The 20,386-nt window shown below is 48.7% G+C and overlaps 1 protein-coding gene across 5 annotated transcripts in view; it reads left to right on the plus strand.

Moving 5' to 3' along the window:
- Positions 1-20,386, plus strand: part of PAX2 (paired box 2) — a 76,245-nt gene that overhangs the window by 35,370 nt on the left and 20,489 nt on the right. For 2 of the 5 annotated variants that reach the window (XM_063102305.1, XM_063102306.1), the window contains exon 6: positions 2,502-2,570. The exons of the other annotated variants lie outside the window; for them this stretch is intronic. In XM_063102305.1, coding sequence (XP_062958375.1) covers positions 2,502-2,570 — 69 coding nt within the window. The remainder of the gene's footprint in view (positions 1-2,501; positions 2,571-20,386) is intronic. 5 annotated transcript variants of the gene reach the window in all.

The raw sequence follows: 20,386 nt of genomic DNA on the forward strand, positions 1-20,386 counted from the left end.
CTGTGGCATCTCCCTAGAAGTGTCATACCCTGAGGGCACCCTGTGAGCCTCTCTGTCCTCCAGGAAGCTGCTCCTGCTCCTGCCTCTGGGTACAGTTCGGCCTATTCTTCAGCTCTAACAATGTCACGGTGGTGGACATTAGTAAGGACAATCACTGCAGTGTGTGCTGGCATTATTGGAGACAATCTCAACAGTAGTTATTGGTGTTCACAGAGATAATACCCAGAGCATTACTGGCATTGGCACTGGGAGTATGGATAACATTATTAGTATCTGCAGCAATCATATCGGTGGGGATATTAGTAAAGAGCCGTTCAGCTGTGACTCTGGGGAAAACCTGTGAGTGACTGTGAGGCTCCTGAGATACCTTCCCATGCCTTGGCCTTTGGAAGTATGGAAAAACTCCAGACATGCCTTTGAGAAATGTGCTGGTCAAGAAGCTTTGATCCTCCTCACAAGAGTCTAGGAGCTCCCAGAGTGAGACAGGTAGACAGGCAAGGGATAGATAAGAAAGTTATGTCATGAAGCACCCAGGGAGAGGTTGTCCATCAATCTGAGAAGGCAGGATCCCCATTCAGCTCCCTGCTAAAGCCTTCATTTCTTCTTAGCTACAATTGTGGGTGGGTATATTAGGGCTGGATTTCTTGGACCCTTTGGAGGGACAGTGATCCCCTGAATGTTGCATGCCCTGCCTTATGTGGCTGGAGGACAGAGACTCTCATATTACTCTGTCTACAATCAAGCTGAAAAACTGAAGTCCTTTGCCTTCACCCAGTTGCTTTCAGCTGGTGCCCAAAACACTGCTGTCTATTGGTGGTGGTGTTGTGTTGATGTCCAAAAATCCAAATGAAGTCATATGGTAAGAGTCTGTTGATCTGTGTGAGGGAGGTGTGTTGGTGTCATCCTTTGATGTGTGGGATTGCAGGGGGCTGTGATTTTGCATTCCATTAATTAGGTGCACAATGAATTGTGCAGTTGAATGGTGCCAAGTCAGTGCAGTTGTGAATTTGCAGGCTGTACAGTTTGCATGGCTGCAAATGGCCAGGTCCTGTCACTGCCTTTAATAGCTCCCTTCTGCTTTGGATAAAGCTGTAACTGGAAGAAGCAGTTTATTTCCTTAGTAAGTTTCCCTCCTAGAAGTCCCCAAGAGTGTTGCTCAGGTTAGACTTGGAGCAAATGAAGAGATTCAGCTGTGGAAATGAACAGCCCCTGACCTTGTCTAGGAGCTCTGGCTTGAGGCAAGAGAAGGCTGCAAAGACTCCCACTATGAAGGAGGGTGCAGGGAGGACCAGCATGCAGTCCCTGAAGCCTGGCATGGATGGGAAGTGTTGCCCAGTGGGGAGGTATGTGGGCTTCGGAGTGAGGCACAGCTGGGTTTGAATCCTAGTGCCACTCACCAGCTGTGTGACCTTGGGCAAGTCACTTAACCCATCACCTCACTTTTCTCCTCTGTAAAATAGAGATGGTGACAGCTCTTGCTTTAAGGGGACTGTGGACAGGATTACAGGAGATTATGGGTATAGAGTTTTGAGCCAACTCCACCTTGGAAGATGGGTCTTTGTGTTTCTGGAAAAGAAAGCCTAATTGACAGGTTTATGTTTTGAGGGGAAATGAAGTTGTGTCACAAAGAGATTTATCTGAGCACAGGCTCCATGATTTTGGTGCAGCTCCTTGTAACTAGGGCAGCCTATAGCCAGTGCTGGGATAAGCTAGCTGGATGGGACCACTGCAGAGGAGGAAAGACGTCGGTCTCACATGCAGGGTTGGGGGCACTTTTGTTCATTTCTATCTATTCATCTGCTCTGTGGTTACCTACTCAGGCCACATGTCATCTTTTAACCTCCACAGGCATTTTAGATGTGGATAAATATAAGACCCCCTTCTTTTTCTAATACGGGGGCATCACCCCCTCCATCGATCTGTGCACATTTCCGCTCCCACATGCAAGTTTATTTGTTTACCTTGGAAAATCTATGTTCATTTTATGGACCCATATGTAATTTTTTACATGGCTCATGCAAGTGCGAGTACTTATGTGTGTTCTGAGATCTTTGGGTGTAAAGGGATGTGGAATGTCATGCCTTGGAAAGTGTGCAGTTTTCTGGGTAGCATGTGCGTTGGGAGAGAGTATCAGGTGTGACCGTGGACATGTCCACCAGTGCCAGTTGGCAGTAAGAGCTCCAGGCCAGGTCTGAGTGTGTTGAGTGTCCATGGTCTTGGGCACAGGCGTGCATGTAGAGTTTGGCCTAATGGACCCCATAAGCATCACCCTCATTCTGCTGGCAAATGGATGGGCTGTCCTGAGCCTGGCTCCAGGGGTGGCCTTAGGGTTAGGGAGACTGAGGCTGGGAACCCTTACACTCTCTGGCTGTGTGGGAGTTGCAACTCAGAACCCCTTTGAATTGGAGCCTGTTCTCCCAATCTTGGGGCCTTGTCCCTGATCTTCTACCTGCCTATTTTTCGGGATCTCTCAGTGTTTGTCTGTCTCTTATTTGCTCTAGTTGAGGTATACACTGATCCTGCCCACATTAGAGGAGGTGGAGGTTTGCATCTGGTCTGGACTTTAAGAGGTATGAGGGCCAGAGGGAACATGGTGTGGGGGTCAAGGGAAATAGCTTGGGGGTGGCGGTAGAGAACATTCAGAGAAGGGTTCCTAAGGGCCAGAGAGTAGAAGAGGAGGAGTGGCTCAGGCCTCCACTGGGAAAGCCAGAGGCTATCAGAGTCTCAGGGCCTGGATCACTTCCGCCATGGGCCACTGATGGGGTTCAGGGGCTAAGGCCCTGGTGGCCTGGAGGGTCAGGCACCCAGTGGGTGGGGGGCACTTTTTCCAGCCCTTGGGAAAACAAAGAGCAGATCAGGTAGTAAAACAAAAGCAAAGGAGACCTGGAAGCACCTGACAGCCCCAATTCATCATGGCCCAAGTTTTTTCCTGTGTTCCCATTATATTTGTTTGTAAAAGTGGAAATCAATTTTGAAGGTAATTTTCTGGAAAGAATGGAAGGGAGGTGGGAGGGCCGGATAAGGCAGAGATGGTAAAAGGAAAAATTTAGGCCAGGCACAGCCCAGGGGCAGCTCTTGGCAAGGTGAAAGAAAATTGCATATTCAATCTCCATCCATGAATCTCCCTCACTGCTGCCCGCCTCCTGCTTGAAAACAATGAAAGCTTTTTCCCAATGCTGGGCAGGGCCTCAGTATCAGCCTCACTCTAACTTCAGGGTCATTAATTCCCTGATTATTGAAGGAGAAGAGAGGGTTGCAGCATCGTCAATTCCAGGGGCAACCCCCCCCCACCATGTGATCAGGCACTGGCTGGGGTGGGCTGGGGGGCAGCCAGGGCGAGGTGAGGTGTTGCTTCAGAAGGGAGTGGGGAGAGGGGAAATGGGGGAGCCACCGGACTGGGGGGGAGGAAGCCAGGAGGAGGTGGAAGAAGGCAGTCATTATTGCATACCTCTGTTGTGTTGTTATTGCAAATTAAAAGTAGCATGTTCCACTCCACAGCTATCTTTGGGGAGGGAGGGGCACCAAGGGAGGTGGGGGATCTTATCATTGCTTCTTCAGCAGACCAGCCAGTGGTGTCACCGTGTGAGGTGACATTTGAATTTACAATTCCGCTGAGAAAAGCCATTAATTCACAAATTAACATTTCTCCCTCTCCCTCTCTCTTTAACACTCTCTCCCTCTCTCACATGGATGTGCAAGCAATTGAAAAGACAAAGGAAATAGCCTTAAGGAAGAGACTTTACTGCTAGTCTGTCTGTGCTGAGATTGCTCCCCCTGCTTCCAGATAGATAAACCAATTACCTGAGCAGCTCTGCTCCTGGCCGCCTGCTATCGCCTCCTTTTGTAGGCTGCCTCCATGGCTGGATTACACTCAGTGTATCTCATTAATGTAAACCAGGCATGCCCTGGTCACCACTCTCTCTTCCTGGCTCTCCTTCTGAAGGGGCAATGGGAGGAGTACAGGTGTCAGAAAAGGCCAGCGAGGAGGACCCCGGGGGAGAGTAGAGGCTGCCACCACCCCACTGCCCAGGCCCTGGGTCTTTGGGTGCAGCATGCTGTCTTGGGAGAGGTCTGCAGGTGAGCACTCCCTGGCAGGCCTGCTCTTAACTGAGTGAGGGCTGGATGTGGACATACTGTTGGAGGCAGAGGCAGGAGCCAGCCTGACTCTCTCAGTGACTCTTTGGTCCAGATGCCAGGTGCTGGTAGAACCAGAGAGAGATCTGAGTTCTCCCTGCAAGGGAAGAGCTTAGGGACATTTTGCTGAGTATGTTCTCTCTTAGTGGGGCAGGATTCAGCCTGAAGGAGCTAGGAGGGATGCTGAGAGGGCCCAGAAGACATGATGAGGTTGCACCATGTTGGGTAAACAAAATGAGGTTGCACTGATTCCGTAACCTAAAGCCAGCACTTGGGCACAATTATGTCTGTTTACCACCCAATCTTTTACACACACACACACACACACACACACACAGAGCCATCCAAGTTCCTTCTTAGAGAATACCCACCGAAGAGTGTGGGCCTCGGGTGGTATGCTCACGGAGCTCCGACGTGAGCTTGTGTTATGCGCAGCAGCTGCACGGCCTCTTTCTGTTTATGCACCCTCCCAGGCCCTCGCTCGGCACTAAGAATTCATTGATGCTGGCAGAGGGAAGAGAGCAGAGTTTGAGTTTCTCTAAGAAGTTCTCTGTGGATTGTTGCTGGGACTACATGACCTCATACACACTATATTACCTAGCACATGGCACAGATTCTGCCCCTCATGAGACAGGGCCTGTGGAAGTTCAGAAACTAAATCTGTATGAAGGTAACCATCTATCTAGACAAATACTTGAGCTTAACTGTATGAACAAAACTGAACCTCTGTTCATTTTCCAACTAATATTCAACACCTGGCTAATGTCCACTCCAGTTCAAGAAAGAGCTAAAGTTCAAAGGTAAGCATATTCACTAAGACACCAGAAAAAAACCCACTTATGAACACACATTCATTGTTATGATTATATCTTCCTAGTAACCAGGGAAATTAGACTGCTGATACCAGAAAGGGGAATTTTTCTATCTTAGTTGGATCGCATATTTTAGCCAAATTCTCTGGGTAATGTTGGCCAAGAGCCTGTTGAACACTGACCATGTCATTATACAGAGGTAGGTGTAGGTTATGTTGATGTTTTACTAAGATTTTGTCTTTGACACTGTGCACACGTGACTTGTGTTTTTCTGTGGGCAAGTCCCAGGGATCAGCTGTGGCTGCACGGAGCTGACATAGGTGTGTGGATTTGTACATAAATCCCTGCATTTATATTGGAGACAGCAGCCAAATCACTAACCACCTTCGTTTCCCAACTACTTCATGCTGTTGTGGAAAAAGAGTCACATTTGGTTGTTTGGGGAAGTATTTTGAGATGTAGCACAAAAGAGTATGTATTTTTTCATATAAAGTGCCAGAAAGTGAGGATAGATGGGTTGACCCCACGCCCCAGGAGACAATATGTAGATTTGTTTTAGAGGGGGCTGTGGGTGTCCCTACTGGAAATGGGAGTGGGTATAGTGCAGGTATTGCAGCTTTTTCAGTGAAGGCGTCAGGTATTCCTCCTCCCCCCCTTGCCCCCTACCACATGCATGAGCACCGTCTTGTCAGAATATGTCTTCAACTCCTGGTCTGCCACTTGGCAGCTACCTTCCAGCCCTGCAGGTAGGCATGGCTCTCCCTCCCCCACCCGCAAGGGCACCAAGCGAGAAATCCGCTGCCTCAGCTCTGCCCTCCTCCCCAGGCGCAGGCCGTGGTTGCCACTGAGGGGAGGAGCCCACACAGAGGCTGTCCCCAGGCCCTGCTGCTGGGGGCTCCCCTCTCTGGGTGCCTCCTCCTCTGCAGACCAGCAGGAAGCTGAGAAGGGCAGGCAGCTGGCATGGGGGACCCCTCAGAGAAAGAGTTTGGAAAGAATGTAAGCCAGACAGACCAATGGTCACTGTCTGCCAGGGGAATGGGTCCTGGCATCCTCCTTGACCCCTGCTGCTACACAGGAGGGGCCCTGGAGCCCAGGGGAGGACCCCTCCCCACCTTGCCTTCCTCAGAGCCATGGAGGCCTTAGGGCTCTCTGGGACCCTCCCCATTCTGCCCAGTATGGATGGAAAGGCAAGGAGGGTGGGGGGAGGGCTGGGCCTGGCTCAGGCTGGGAGACGGATCACGAGCTTCAGAGCCGAGTGGCAGCAGCGCCAGTAATTCAAACCATCCTGACCCTTCGGTGAACCTGAACCTGCTGACCTTGACAGCACCAGACAAGAGAAGCCTCACAAACCTCAACCTGCATAGAGGCCTCGCCTTCTCTCCCTCCCTTTCTCAGAGCCCTGTGGCCCAGCCTCCAGGTGGCTCCCAATGTGGCCATCCCAGGCAAAGTCAGAATTGCCTCCCTCCCTGAGCACCACCTGACCTCCTCAAAGCCCCCTTTGTGCTCATCTCCACTGGAGACAAGCGAGTGGGCATCTCCTGGGGCCTCTCCAGGGCCGGGCTGAGGCTTTCTCCTGCAGGCAGAGCTTTTACACCTTTCCCCTCCTCCTGCCCCAGGTTTCATCTTTTTCAGGAGGACTGCTGTAGTGACTGTGTGTGTGTATGTGTGTGTGTATAAGGTCTGGGTGCACGCAGGGGCAAGGATAAAATGTGATCGAGACAAGTGGACAAGGGAAAAAAGAAAAGCCTAAGGAAAGCAGCCCCAGGAACCTGCATTAAAGTAAATGCAGTTTATGAAGTTTATGCTTTCCTCCTAGGGAGAGCTGGATTCCATCCAACAGGCTCTCAGATCCTGCCAAACAGCTCCTGAAGCAGAAAGTGAAGCAGGAGAGTGAGCAAGCCAGTGGACACCCCCCCCCCCCACACACACACACATGCACACACACGCTACCTCCCACAGATCTCCCTAGGCCCCAGCAGCCTGGGATGGAGGGATGCAGACCGTGTGTTTGGTAAAGTGACTCCAGGAGCTGCTCTTTCCTTCCTTCTTCCCTCCCCACCTGCCATCTCCATCTCCCTAGGCAGTGCGGCCAACCCAGACACTAGGTGCTGTGGTGGACTGGTGGTGTGGTAAGCCGAGCCCAGGGCAGTGTGGAGCACCTGGGGCAGCCAGCTTGTGGATGCCACCCTGGGATGAGGGGCAGCAAGGGTAGTCTTGGGGCAGCGGTTATGAGGTCTAGGCAGTAATTGGGACCAGAATGTGGTAGTGTTGGGTCTCCCAGGAACCTGCCTTTTCTTCTAATGCTGAGGATCCATTTTTCCATGGCACCTTGGTCTAGACCAAGTAGGTACCTTGCAGTTCCTGAAAACAGCTATCGGAGTCTCTTAAGGAGAAACAATTAGAGACCATATTTTTTTTTCTGGGAATTCAAAGGAAGGAAATGGGAGCTCTTAGAGAGATTTGTAAGGAAGTTGGAACTACAGTCTTCTTCATGTGTGCAAGCACACAGGCTCCCAGGCGTGTGCACTAATACTGTGTGAGTGGGCCAGGAGGCTTGACTTTAGAGGAGAGGGACAGTGACTGAAAGGGCAGCTTGCAGCAAAGGCCTTCACTCCAGCCTGTGGGCTTGGCAACATCAGGTCGCCTGCCCCTGTGGCTTCTGCGATACCCTTCAGATGGGGACATCCAGTGAGGAGAAGTCTATCTCCTACCTCTTTCTGGGAAATTCATGTCTCTATTCAAATTCTGCCAGGAGCTGGGACAGAGGAGGGTGACAGAGGTAGAGTCAGCCAAAGGCAGAGAAGCAGGGAAGAGGGTGGGAGGGAAAATAAAGGGCAGGTGCACATGGCTGGCTGTGGAGCATGCTCTGGGAAGCCAGGAGACACCAGGCACAGGAGAGGCAGGAACTGGCCAGGGGTGGCTTTGGCCCTTTCTCCCCCTGCTCTCTCTTCCCCCTTCCTACTGCTCATCCCTCCCCTTTTCCCCCCACACATCTTTATTGGTTCTGGTAATAGCGTTGATTTGCATGTCAGGCAAAGCCTTGCCACACACACAAAAAGAAAGCCCCAGCCCTGCCTGCGTGGCAGTGTCAGCTCTCGCTGTTGTTCGACAGTGTAAAATTAAATTAATAAAGCCCCCAACACAGGAAAACATAACAGGAAATTAATGGCCTTTACTGTCGCTCTGATGCAGTCATTTGCAACCCTGCTTTCCGCACCAAAGACTTCATAAATGCAAGCAGTTTCTCTAAACAAGCATACTTAGGGCGGCCTGGTATGTAATTTTTCGCCTTGCTTGTGTCCTTTGAGCTAACAAAGCCCCCTTCCCTCCTGGCTCCAGAGAGGATTCTAACTAGTTCTGGCTCCCTGGCTGGAGACCAGTGAGGGCAGCACCAGGCAGATGGCCCAAACCCCTCCCCGAGGGCCCAGAGAGGGTTGAAGGAGGGCTCAGGTCCCAGCACATAGACAGATAGAGGCTCAGCGAGCCCTCCTCCCCACCAGCCTCTGCGGGCAGGCCAGCAGCAGGGCACGGCAGGGCTCCCCGTTGGGAAAGTTGATCACCCTGGGGAATTCTCTAAACCCACCCAAGGCCCAGCCCTCCCCTTCCTTCCGTGGCTCTGTCTTCTCTCTCCCACTACCTGTGTGCTCCCTTCCATTGGCTCTGGCCTTCGCCTCCCTCCTCCCCCGTCTACCCACCCACCCTCCCCCGCTTCTTCACACATGGGTCCCACACATTGCTGTGCCTCGGCAGTGGGTGACCATCCTCTTCTTTCCCACAGGTAGCCTGGGTGCTCCTTTTTGGGGGGAGGACTAACATTCCAAATGGGGAAAGTGACTGTGCTGGTACAATTCCTTGGGGTTCTAGGTTTCCCCCATATCCGCCTCTTCTCTGTAGGTTGCTCAGGAAATGCAAAGGCCCTGAAGGATCACTAAGACCATCCCTGTGTCCTTTGGCATATTTCAGAGAGCTAAGAGTCTTTGGTGTGTAAATAGGTGGGATGTTGGGAAAACTTACATTTCCTCTCTGGGGATCTTTGTATCAATGTGGGCCAAGTGCCGACCATGTTGGGATGTGTGAAAGGAGCAAATAACCAGGCCATGGATCTCCACAAGCTTACAGTTTATTGGGGGAGGCAGGGCTATTCCACAACAGACAATTGGCTGTTCATTAAATGCTGAACCCTGTGGCTGTGTGTTCAGTAGGAATCCAGGGGAGTGGGCCAGAAGAGCAAGCAGGAAATGGGGCTTGAGCCTGGGAGTGGTTGAGATTGGAGAGGCTGTCTCCAGGGACACCTCCCATGTGGAAGGAGGCCAGTGGCTGGGCTGAGAGTGGTGACAAGGCAGAGTTTCAGATTCTTAAAGGTCATCTGGTCTTATCTGCCACTCACCATAGAACGAACTCTCCCTTCCAGCAGTTCTGCCTGACAGGCCACAGCCCTGGCCTGGACACACGGCACAGATGGACAGTTGCCACCGTTTGCAGTACTGTCTTTATTCTGGGTCAGTGTGGTGTTGAGGGAAGAACACAGGACTTGGAGTCCAACTGTCTGGATGCGGGCTCCATTCCCACATCTTACTTGCTCTGGGACCTTTTGCTAATTACTTAATCTCTCTGAATCTCAGTTTCCTCATCTTTAAAACAGAGGTGATGCCATTTACCACATAAAGCGGTGGTGGTGGTAAAGACCTCCATTTGGCACCCTCCCCTCTTTCTCCCCTCCCTTCTTTCCATTCATTCCTCTTTATTTACTGAGCACTTGGCAAACACTGGGCTGAGTCCTGGGTGGATTTCAGTTTCTCAGATGATATGGTCTGGGCCCTTGAGGGAGTTCCCTCGCCATCCTGGTTACCCATCTCTAAATTTATTCTTGAAGGTTAAACTGCCTCTTAAACAAACACTGAACTCTAGAGACAGTCTAGTCAACACCAAGTACAGTAGAACCATTGCCACTCTACATCCATCTAGAGACTCTACATCCATAATATAGCCTTAGATTACATTCGATTTTTTTAGCAGCCAGTCAGACTCAAGCTCGTATTGAGTTCGTGGTCAACTAAAACCTCGAGATCTTTTTCACATCAATTGCTATCAAGCCAGGTCTACCCCATTCTGCACTTGTGTAATTGATTTTTTTTTTAACCTAAACATAGGGCATTCCATTTATCCCTGTTGAATTTCATCTTGTTGGTTTGGGTTCTTCATTCCACCTGATTAAGGTCATAAGGATGTATTCTATATCATCATCCAAGTAGGTTTTTTGAAGAGTTATTTTCTTTAAAATGATGGAAAGCCATGTGACCCACCAGTGGAGACTTCCCTCCTGGTCGCAATAAATGAATGCTTTAGGTTCTATTGGGCCCAACAGCCCTCGACCATTTCACTTTTCTTCATCTTGTTCATAAAGCTAGGAAGGAGATTCTTTGTCAAATGTTAACACTCACTACATCCACAGAATTTCCTTAATCAATCAATTAAAAAATCCAATTTAAGTTGATGAGAAAATTGAGTGCCTAATATGTATAAAGCATGGCAGGTCTTTATACATGATTTACAAAGGTAAATAGGGTATAATCCTTAACCTCAAGAAGGTTTTAATGTAGTAGGGAGCTAGATGTGCACATCATTATACAAGTGGAATGTGATAAGTGCTATGATCGAGGCATGAAGTGCTATGATGAATGTATTAGTCCATTTCTGTTCCTTATAACAAAGTACCTGGAACTGGGTGATTTATAAAGAAAAACAAAATGTATTGCTTATAGTTTCTGAGGCTGAGAAGTCTCATCTCATCTGGTGGTGGCAACAGTGATCCAGGGGTCTCACATTGCAAGATGGTGGAAGCAGAGAGAGCCGAGAGAAAGACAGACTCTCCTCTCTTCTTTTGAAGCCCTCAGAACCATGCCCCTGACCACCATTTTTAATCCATTCAGTATGGCATGGTCCTACAATCTAATCTCCTTTTCAAGGCTCCACCTTTCAATTACCATAATAGGATTTCCCACCCTCTTAACAGTCACAGTGGGGACCAAGTTTCTAATACATAAATACATAATACATACATGCAGTTAACTCAACTGCAGTGGCTAGGGGCTACCTGCCCTGGGATACAATTCAAGCTTCAGTGAATTTTGGGGGGAACATAATTCAATCCACTACAACGAATGTTTAAATTAAAAAAAAAAAAGGAGCAGTTGCTTCCAATCAGGGCAATTGGGAAAGTCTTGGTGGGAGTGGTATTTGATCTAGGCATTGATATCACGTTCATGTGCCACAATTTATTCTTGGCGAGTGTGCTCAGCCTTTGGGGTATCACAATTTTCTTTTGTAGTGCCCATGAATTAATTGGATAATAATTTCTTCTAAAAGATATCCAGAGCCTGATATTGAATTTATCAGAGTGTTGTTTGCATAACTTACCTTTCCCCCTTTTCTGTAAGGCAGGATGGCACTGGGCTTGTCACTGCCCCTCCCTTTCTTTGTGACTTATCAAGGATTATCAACAGGAGTTTTAGGATCCTGTCTACTTTTCCCCCCAGGGTCCTGATTTACAGATTATCTGGGCCTGAGAAAATTAATTCAACTGCAGTGGCTAGGGTCTACCTGCCTGGCCCTCCCTGACCAGGGCACCAGTGCCCTCCTGCTGGTCCCATTTTGAAGATTCTTTTCTTGATGGAGAAGGCAAAGGCAAGCAGGGCGGGGGGGTTGAGAAGTTCTGCCTTCTCTCTCTTCCCTCTCAATATTATATTTTCTTCCCAAGGACTGAGCTTAAACCCGCCTTCCTTTTTGTTCTTTCTCCAAACACAGCTACCAAGGCCCTTTATTGTTGTCTCAGCTTGTTCTGAGCTTTTGTCTTCCTGACAGGCCAGTGCTGCTCTCATATCCATTCTTGGTTATGGTCCCCTCCTTCCATCTGTTGTGTGTCCTTTATAAAAGGGGGAAAAAAATAACTTTTGTCTGATCATAAGTGCCAAGCATGCTCATTGTACACTATTTGGAAGAGACGGTAAATTTTTTAAAAATCACCCATAATCTCATCACCAAGAGATAACCACTGTTGGTATTTTTTTCTAGTCTTTTTTTCCTGTGCATATATAATTATACATATATGTCATTTTTTTCAAAGTTGGAATGATAGAGTACATACGGCTTTGTGTCTTGCTATTTTTACTTAACATTATATAGTACCATTTTCACATATCATTAAATATTCTTTGAAAACATGATTTTTTAATGGCTGCATAATCTTCCTCTATTCGGTATACATGTCCTTTTAAAATCTAGGCTCATCATATTTTAAAGCTTATCCGTGTGCAACAACAGTGATTTTGCTTAAATGTCCTTCTCTTTCCACCCCTACCCCACTCGCACTCCCTTTACTTTGTCAGGTTGATTATTTGAGCTTATAGAGGCAGAATTTCATTTTTAGAGCATCCTGTCCTTATGGAATTATATTCCCTTTTAGAAATTCTTGCCAAGGGATTGCATGCCCATTCCCTCCCACAGCATGGAGTAGTTCTCTTTTCTTAAGTCAGATTCTGCCCAATGCCCCCTTCCTTTGCTACTGTCAACTGTAGACATGGTTGCTTTCTCCCCAGGTCCCAACCACTTCCCTTTTATCAGCTTTTCTTTTTTGGTCAAAATTAAGTGACCGGCAATAGTAGGAAGGTCTCTGGGCTAGAAACCTCAGTTGTCATTCCAGCAATGACTAACTCTGACACGGGAACATTACCTACCTCTCCGTGCCTGTTTTTTTTTTGTTTGTTTGTTATTTTAAATCTCTAAGAGGCAATCAGATTAAATTATCACCATGATACTTTCCAGCTGTGAAATGTGAATGACACTGAATCCAGACTAGCAATTTCTTTTCCCTTCTAAAAGGTAAAGTGTTGAGCAAGGCAAGTTACAAACTTATAAGGCTTTGCTTTTCGAATTCTATTCAATAAATCAGCCAACATTTGTGATCACTTACTATATGTCCAGTCTTATGCTAGATTTACAAAGATAAAAACTATGGGGTCGCTGCCTTCAAAATTCAGAGCTAGTGGAGAAAACAAACATTAAAAATAACTATGAAACATATAGCTTCTAGATTTGGCTCTGCCACTTATGGGCTGTTGTAAGTAGTTTGGGGCAGGTTACCTAACCTCTGTAGCCCTCAGTTTCCCGAGGTTATGAGCTCAGCTGCACACTGTCTGGGTGTGGTTCTGGCTCCTCCACACTCCTTAGCTGCATAATCTTGAGAAATTTCCTCTACCTCTGTACTTCCATTTCTCATCTACATAATGGTGATAATAATAGAAGTTCTTGTGAAAATTAAATGAATTAATACATGTAAAATTATTAGATGTGTGATATTTGGCAAACACTTAATAAATGTTAGTTGCTGTTAGTGTAAGAATTAAATTAGTGTATGTACATTAAACATAGTGTCCAGTACCATCATAGAAACTGGGTCCATTTTAGTTGTTGTTGTTGTTGTTGTTGTTGTTGTTGTTATTATTATTGTTGTTGTTGTTGTTTCTACAATAGAGATTTGGAAAGATGGCTATTGGAAAATAGAGAAAGGAGGAATTAATGTTGCTGAGGAAGAAGCTAACAACCCTCTTGTAAAATCTGAGGAAACTAAATCCAGAAAAGCTCATGGGACTTGTCCAAGGCCATATAGCAAGTGAGCAACAAAACCAGGATTTCAACCCAGGTGTTACTCCTTGTTCAGCATTATGTTGGGGTCCCTAATGCAGTTAGCGTCCCTAGAGGCAAGTGGGCACAGCAAGACTGAGGTCAGGCAGGCCAGGCAGTCACTGCCAGCCTCTCACCCTCTCATGAACTCACTGTGTGTTTAGAAGCTGAGTTTGGTCAAGGGTGGCAGGTGCTTTGCCTGGCCTAGAGGGCAGAACCTGGTCTTGCCCAGAACCAAAACTTTGGGCTGGATTTCCAAGGACTTCTTTGTACCTGTCCCTGGAGTTTGGCTTGGGGTTCGTGGTCAGGCCATACTCACAGATGGTTCAGTTTAAAGCATAGGAGGCAATGGGGTATGTCATCCCATCTCCTTGGACAAGCAGTGTCGCCACAGCACGTCCCCAGCTGGCCCTCTGGAGCCCCTTCCCGCCTCTCTCCTCTTTTGCTGTTTCTCCCTCACTTCATGCTTCCTCTCACTCTCTCTTGCTCCCTTCTTTCCTCCCTCCCTTTTCCTATCTCCCTCCCTTCTCTCCTTGTTCCCAACACCTCTCCCCTTTTGTTTCTCCTCCACTCTGCCTTCTGCATCCCACCCCCTTGCATCAACCCTCACTCTTCTCCCAGTCTGTAAGGCACCTGACCTCTGGACAGCAGCCCCATTCCTCAGCGTCCCAAACCTGGCTCCTCATTCCTGGTCAGATGGGAGGGCCGGGTGGCCGCCCAGGTCTCTGCGACAGTCCTGCCTCCTGCAGCGCCCGCCGCCATGGGGGTGGGGCTGGGGCCGCACAGGCGGGCTGCTCTGAATGACAAGCGGGGATATTGATCGCATTCTGAACTCAGCCCAGCCGATAGAAGGTAATTAATGACTCCATTTGCCTCACTACTGAGAAGAACAATTGAGTTTGAAACTGCAACAACTGGCAGCTGGGGAGACTGGGGGCAGCCTGGGGGCGAGCCCTTTAGAGGGGGAAGGTAGTGTGTGGAGGAGCTAAGGCCGAGAGGGAGAGAGGCGACCTGTCAGGACCCTCAGAGCCCCCACCCCCAGGCGCAGCTGGCCTCTGACCCCTCCTGCTCCCCAAGCCCCTGAGACCTGAGGCCCTACACCCACAGTTTCCCCTCCCTCCATGCTTTTCCTTCTCATACCACTTTTTAAAGTCATTTTCTGCCTGCACATAAGGACTTACTTTCCCCAAGATTGCTTCTTGCCAGCTGTGGGATCTTGCACATATTTTGAAATCTCCCTGAGCTTGTTTCCACATTGTAAAATTGAACTAACGGTGTTTCTTTGGCAAGTGTTCTGTGAGGACTAGAGAGAACGTCCCAAGTCTCCCTGGCCTACCTAGAACACAGTAAGTTCTGTACAGGCAGCCGCTGTGCTCCAGTGGGCCTGTCCACGCTGCTGACGGGGCCCCTGTGTAGAACTTACTGTTACAGATGGTGTAGTAAGTGCTCCGTGAATGATGGTTATGGTGATGACGATGCTCGCTGACAAAGAAGGCAAACATGGTACAGCGGACAGGACCTTGGAGTCAGACATCCCTGAGTTCAGATCACTGCTCATAGCTGTGTGATGTGGCGCAAATAATTTTTGCCTCTCTGAGACTATTTCCTCATCTGAAAAAGGAGAATAATAATTATAAGCACCTCATAAAGTTGAACAGATTTAATGAGTGCAGGTGAAAGCACTAATATTGTTACTTTCCCCGTAGGCAGGTAGATATTTGTATGTGGGCTTTGAAAACTGAAGTTAGTGTAGATCATAGTCATACTTTAAAAAACAATCTTCTCAAATACCTCATTCCTCCTTCCTGTAGCCCCTGTTCGCCTCATCCTGATTTTGTAGACTTTGATGAGCCTTGGTGCTTTCTGATGAAGGAAATATGACATTATTTCATTCTATTACCTCCCACCACTTAACTTTTGGCCTGTGCGTGACCCTCACTTACCTCTTCCCACCTTGGCAATCAAGGTAGAATGTAAACACACAAGGAAGAAAGAACGCTTCTGGCTCTTGTCCCTAGCCCTATCCCCAAGACATGGCATTCAGTGACTACACCTCTCCCCAAGCTGCTGAGACCTCGCTGGACAACCCATTCCTGACTGGCCAGTGCAAGGTTTCTGCCTGGGGGGAACTGCTCCAGGGCGCCCAGGAAGAGATGAGGAGTAGCAGGGAGGGCTAATGAATGAGGAGATCAGATCTTTTTGTGGAGGAGAAAAAGACATTTTTAATATAGATTCTAGAAGTAGTACGTGCTTCTTGCACAAAGCGTGGACAACATGGAAAAACTAGACAAGAACATAAAAATTGCTCATAATCAGGAAGTAACCACTGTCACCATGTTAGTGGCTCTCCTTCCAGTCAAGATGATCTTTGGTTTTGTAGTTCTCCTTATTTGTATGGAGACTGGGGCCCCACTGCTGGAAGCCCCAGACCCTGGACCTTGGCTGGACAGGCAGCCACTGTGTTCATCAGACCAGTCCATGGCCGTTTGTGGAGCACCTTCCCTGTGCCAGGCTCCCTTGTGGATATGCCCTTGAGCCTGCCACTTACCCTCACTAAATCTGCACCGCATTTAATCTGAGCCTGTTTCCTCACCAGTAAAAAGGAGATTATAATCCCTACCTACCTTAGAGAATGGTTGGGAAGCCCAGATAACTTAAGTCTATGAAGACTTTTTTGTTAAATGCTAAGCAAATATGAAGTGGTGGGAGGAGAAGACAATACAAGCTTTGTTCCTCTTGAAAGAATGATATACGTCAAAGTTTTAACTCAGCAGTTTGTTTAATTTAATTGATTTATTTATATCCTGTCCGTGTTCCAGAAAGGACATGTGGTAGCACACTGTCCCTGAGAGTGCTCATGCTGTAGTGGACAGAGCATCTGGAATGGGCTCTAGTCCTGAGAGTCCTACTAGTTGTGTGACCTGGGACAGGTCACCTGCCCACCTCACCACCCACCCCGGATAGTTTTCTTTACAGTAACATGAAGAATTTGGACCAGACTTCTGGGCACAGTCATCACATGTGCCACAGACTGTAGCCTCAGTATAGGAAAGTGGAAGGCAGAGAGTTACAGACATTGTGAGGGAGGCCATGCCCTGGGTGGGGCCGAGTGCCCTCAGCTGGGCCCCATGGGTGTGGTCCCCAGGCAGCAGAGTGGAATGATTTAGAGGGCAGGCTCTGGAGTCAGACAGACCTGGATTCAAGTCCTGGCTGTCATTTACTAACTGCATGGCCTTTGGCAAGCTACTTAACCTCTCTTTGCCTCAGTTTCCTTATCTTTAAAATGGGTATTATAATGCTTACCTCACAGGTCTGTTGAAAGGATTAAACGAACTCTGAGAAGTACAACAATGGCATGTAATAAGCTCTTAATACTTGTAAGCTGCTACTGAATGGTAGCTGGGCAGGGGAACAGAAGGAGAACAGGGCTGAATCCTTCATATATGGAGACTGTTTGACTAGTACATGGTCCCTTCCTCACTCTATGGGGTCTTACTAAACTTACAGCAACCAATCTAAAAACATGACCTGAGAGTGGGAAAGAAGATTGGAAATCAGAATTGTTCCAGAAAGCCCAGGACATATGGCCACCATACTCCAGCCTCATGGTGCAGGGAGTCCAAATGTAGAGGCCTTCTCCGGGCCCTGTTCTGAAGCAGCTTCTTCCACCTGCTTCGGATGGCAGCTCTGCAGTGCCAAGGTTAAGTTCTGCCCTTACCTGGGAACATAGTTTTCTCTGTTTGCTGGGTAGCTGCAGAGAGTGGGAAGGGCCTCCTGAGGCCCAGAGTTGATGCTGATAGAGGCTAACAAGCAGACCCCTCTGAGTGAGGAAGGGGCACAAGTTTGCCAGGGACCTGCTGCAGGGCCTTCCCTATCCTCTGAGGGCCAGTCATGTGTGTGACTTGCCTGACAAGTGGCTGGGTGTCCTGGGGTGCCAGGTAGCCAGTCCTGAGATATTCTGCCAAGGGTCTGGCTTTGAATGTCACCCAGCAGAGCCTCATTCATTTATTCAATCATTTACTGTGCCTACGATGTGCCATGCCTGGCTCTGGAGCTACAGAAATGCATCAGTCACGGTCCCTGCCCACAAGGAGCTCATAGTCTGGATCCTTGGCACAAGGGGGCTGTGAATAGGGAATCTTCCTTGGGATGGATAGTATCTAATTACTCACACACTTTCCTTCCCTGCTCACTCTGAAACCTAAATCAAGATCCACTTCTGCTTTCCCCGCTGTTATAGCTCAGCTCTGCCAGAGAGCCCTTCAGCATCAGGGCTAGCAGTGGTCTCTCCCCTCTCCATTGCCTCTGAGCCTCTGCCCATGGGAAGTCCTACCCTGAGCTCTCTCTCCATTGTCCTAGGAGGCCCATTCACATGGTCAGCACTGACAACTGCTTTCTTTTCTCTTCCTTTTCTATTCCCTGTTTCTATTCCTTGTTTTCTTTACTGCTCCCCCTCCTCTACTCTCTTCTACTTTTTCTCCTCCTCTTCCCTTCAGACTCTCCCCATCCAGGCCCTGGGCTGCCCTCCACAGCTGAACACCCCAGCTTCAGCTTCAGCAAAAGCAGAGCCAGCTGGTCTGCCCTCCTCCCTGCCCGCCCTCCCTCCCTGCCCACGCTCTCCTCTTGCCTCCATTCCTCCCTTCCTTCTGTAGCTGAGGGAAGGACACCTCCCCTCCTCTGGAGGGGGCCTGTAAGAGCCTATGGAATTGTGGTGGGTTTGGGGGGCTGCCTCCCTGTCCCTGTCCCTGTCCCTGTCCCTATGCCTCGCCTCCCTGTTTCCCCATAACTTTCTTTGTGCTTCTTCTCCATTCGTCATGACTGCTGCCTTCCTTCTGCTTTGGGGTTTCCTGGAGCCTCCTCCAGCCTCTCTCGGGGTTCTCTGTCTGCTTTCATCCCACTACTTTGTTTTCCTGCTCCTCTAGCACTTTCCTCGTCCGTCCCCTCCCCTTCTTCCTGTGTCCCACCTCCCGCTGCCACCTCTGCCAGTAGCAGGCTTCCTTTTGCCTTTCCCTCCCCGCCCTCCCCCTTTCTCTCCATTGCTGCCTCTGTAACCTGTCTCACCACCGGGGCCTGAGAATAAGAAAAAAATAAATAAATAAAAAGGTCAGGGAGTGGAGGGAGCAGCAATAACCCCTAAAACAGTACTATCAGTGGAACATGATTGATCAATTGAATTCCATAGCGGCTGAAAAATGTGGGATTAAGTAGTGTATTATACGCACAATGAGTTGAGGCATGATGTTCATTTCAAGTTCATTTCGCCGGCCTCTGCCACCAGATCAGGCAATCAATAGGGGCAGCAGATATCATATATCACCTCTCTGCGGGCTGGGGAGAGAGCACCATAATCTCTCGCAAATTTAGAGTGACAGATTTGTCAAGATCTGAAGGGCCCCTGAATAAATGAAGGCAAAGAGACTCCTCCAGCCAGTGACCTAAGGACAAAGCTTCAGATCAGCCCCTACACACACACACACACACACACACACACGCACGCACGCATGCACGCACGCACGCATGCACAAACAGAGGCATGGGGTGAGCCAAGCCACACACAGGCATATATACAAATCCGCACAGAGGCATAATGTGAGTCCAGCCACACATACACATGCCCACACCCATCCACAGCATATGTGAACACATGCTCACAGACAAATACACATTTTACTCCCTAGACCCACTGGTGACACTGCAATAACCATACACAAAGACACGGGATGCCTCAACCCTGAGAGCAGGGCTTCCCCAAAAGGTAGGAGAACTCCAGGAAGAGAATTAGACACAGCAGAACATGCAAATAGCCACAGAGGGTGAAAATAGAGTGAGGGCACACCCTGGAAAAAGAAGCAGACACAGGAGCAATGGGGGACACGGGCCCACGCTCCCCATGCAATCATGCACATACACACACATCCTTTCAGAAAGCTTCTTCCTCTGTCATTTAAACACACACAGAGCCTTATTTATCTGGATGTTTATATACATACAAATGCATATACACAGAGATACATACACAAAAGGGAAAAATAAATATGTCACACTCCAACTCACATGCAGGGATGCCTACATCCTCTAAGACTGAAAATCATCCCAGAGCCTTACACTTACACAGAAAAAGAAACAACCACCAAGTTTTGTGTCCATAGGAACATAGGAATACCATTGAGGCTGCCTCTGTCTGCCTGCCTCAGACTTGACCCTGGTCTTGATTTCTCTCTCTCTCTCTCTCTCTCTCTCTCTCTCACACACACACACACACACACACACACACACACACACACACACACACACACACACTTTCTTTGCTTTCCCACTCCCTCCAGAATAAAGTGTGGAAGGAAGATGGGATGTCCCATTAGGAAAACAGACCCCCCATGCTCCATCTGGAAGGCTGGTGAGGGAAGACGGCTGCAGGTTGAGGTTAATCAATATGTGATATTTTCTATGGTCTCCTGAATGATACTGTACGGTGTTACTGTATATAATGCAATATTGATTATATCATATCATATAATCACCTATAAACTGATATATATAACAGTCCCAGAGGAACACCCTGGGGCCTACAGCATGGGCTGGCCCCAGGCCCAAGGCTCCCAAGCTGGTCTCGGACTAAGAGAAACCAAGGAGCAGCCAAGCTGAGGCTAGAGGGGACCCAGCTTTAGGCCAGGGGAGTTGCAGTGTGGGGTTCAGGGAGAGGCAGCAGGGCAGGCACTTTGCCCACTATACACTCTGGAAACTCCAGTGGCAGGGACAGA

The sequence above is a fragment of the Cynocephalus volans genome, chromosome 7, assembly GCF_027409185.1.
Source record: "Cynocephalus volans isolate mCynVol1 chromosome 7, mCynVol1.pri, whole genome shotgun sequence".
Taxonomy (NCBI): domain Eukaryota; kingdom Metazoa; phylum Chordata; class Mammalia; order Dermoptera; family Cynocephalidae; genus Cynocephalus; species Cynocephalus volans.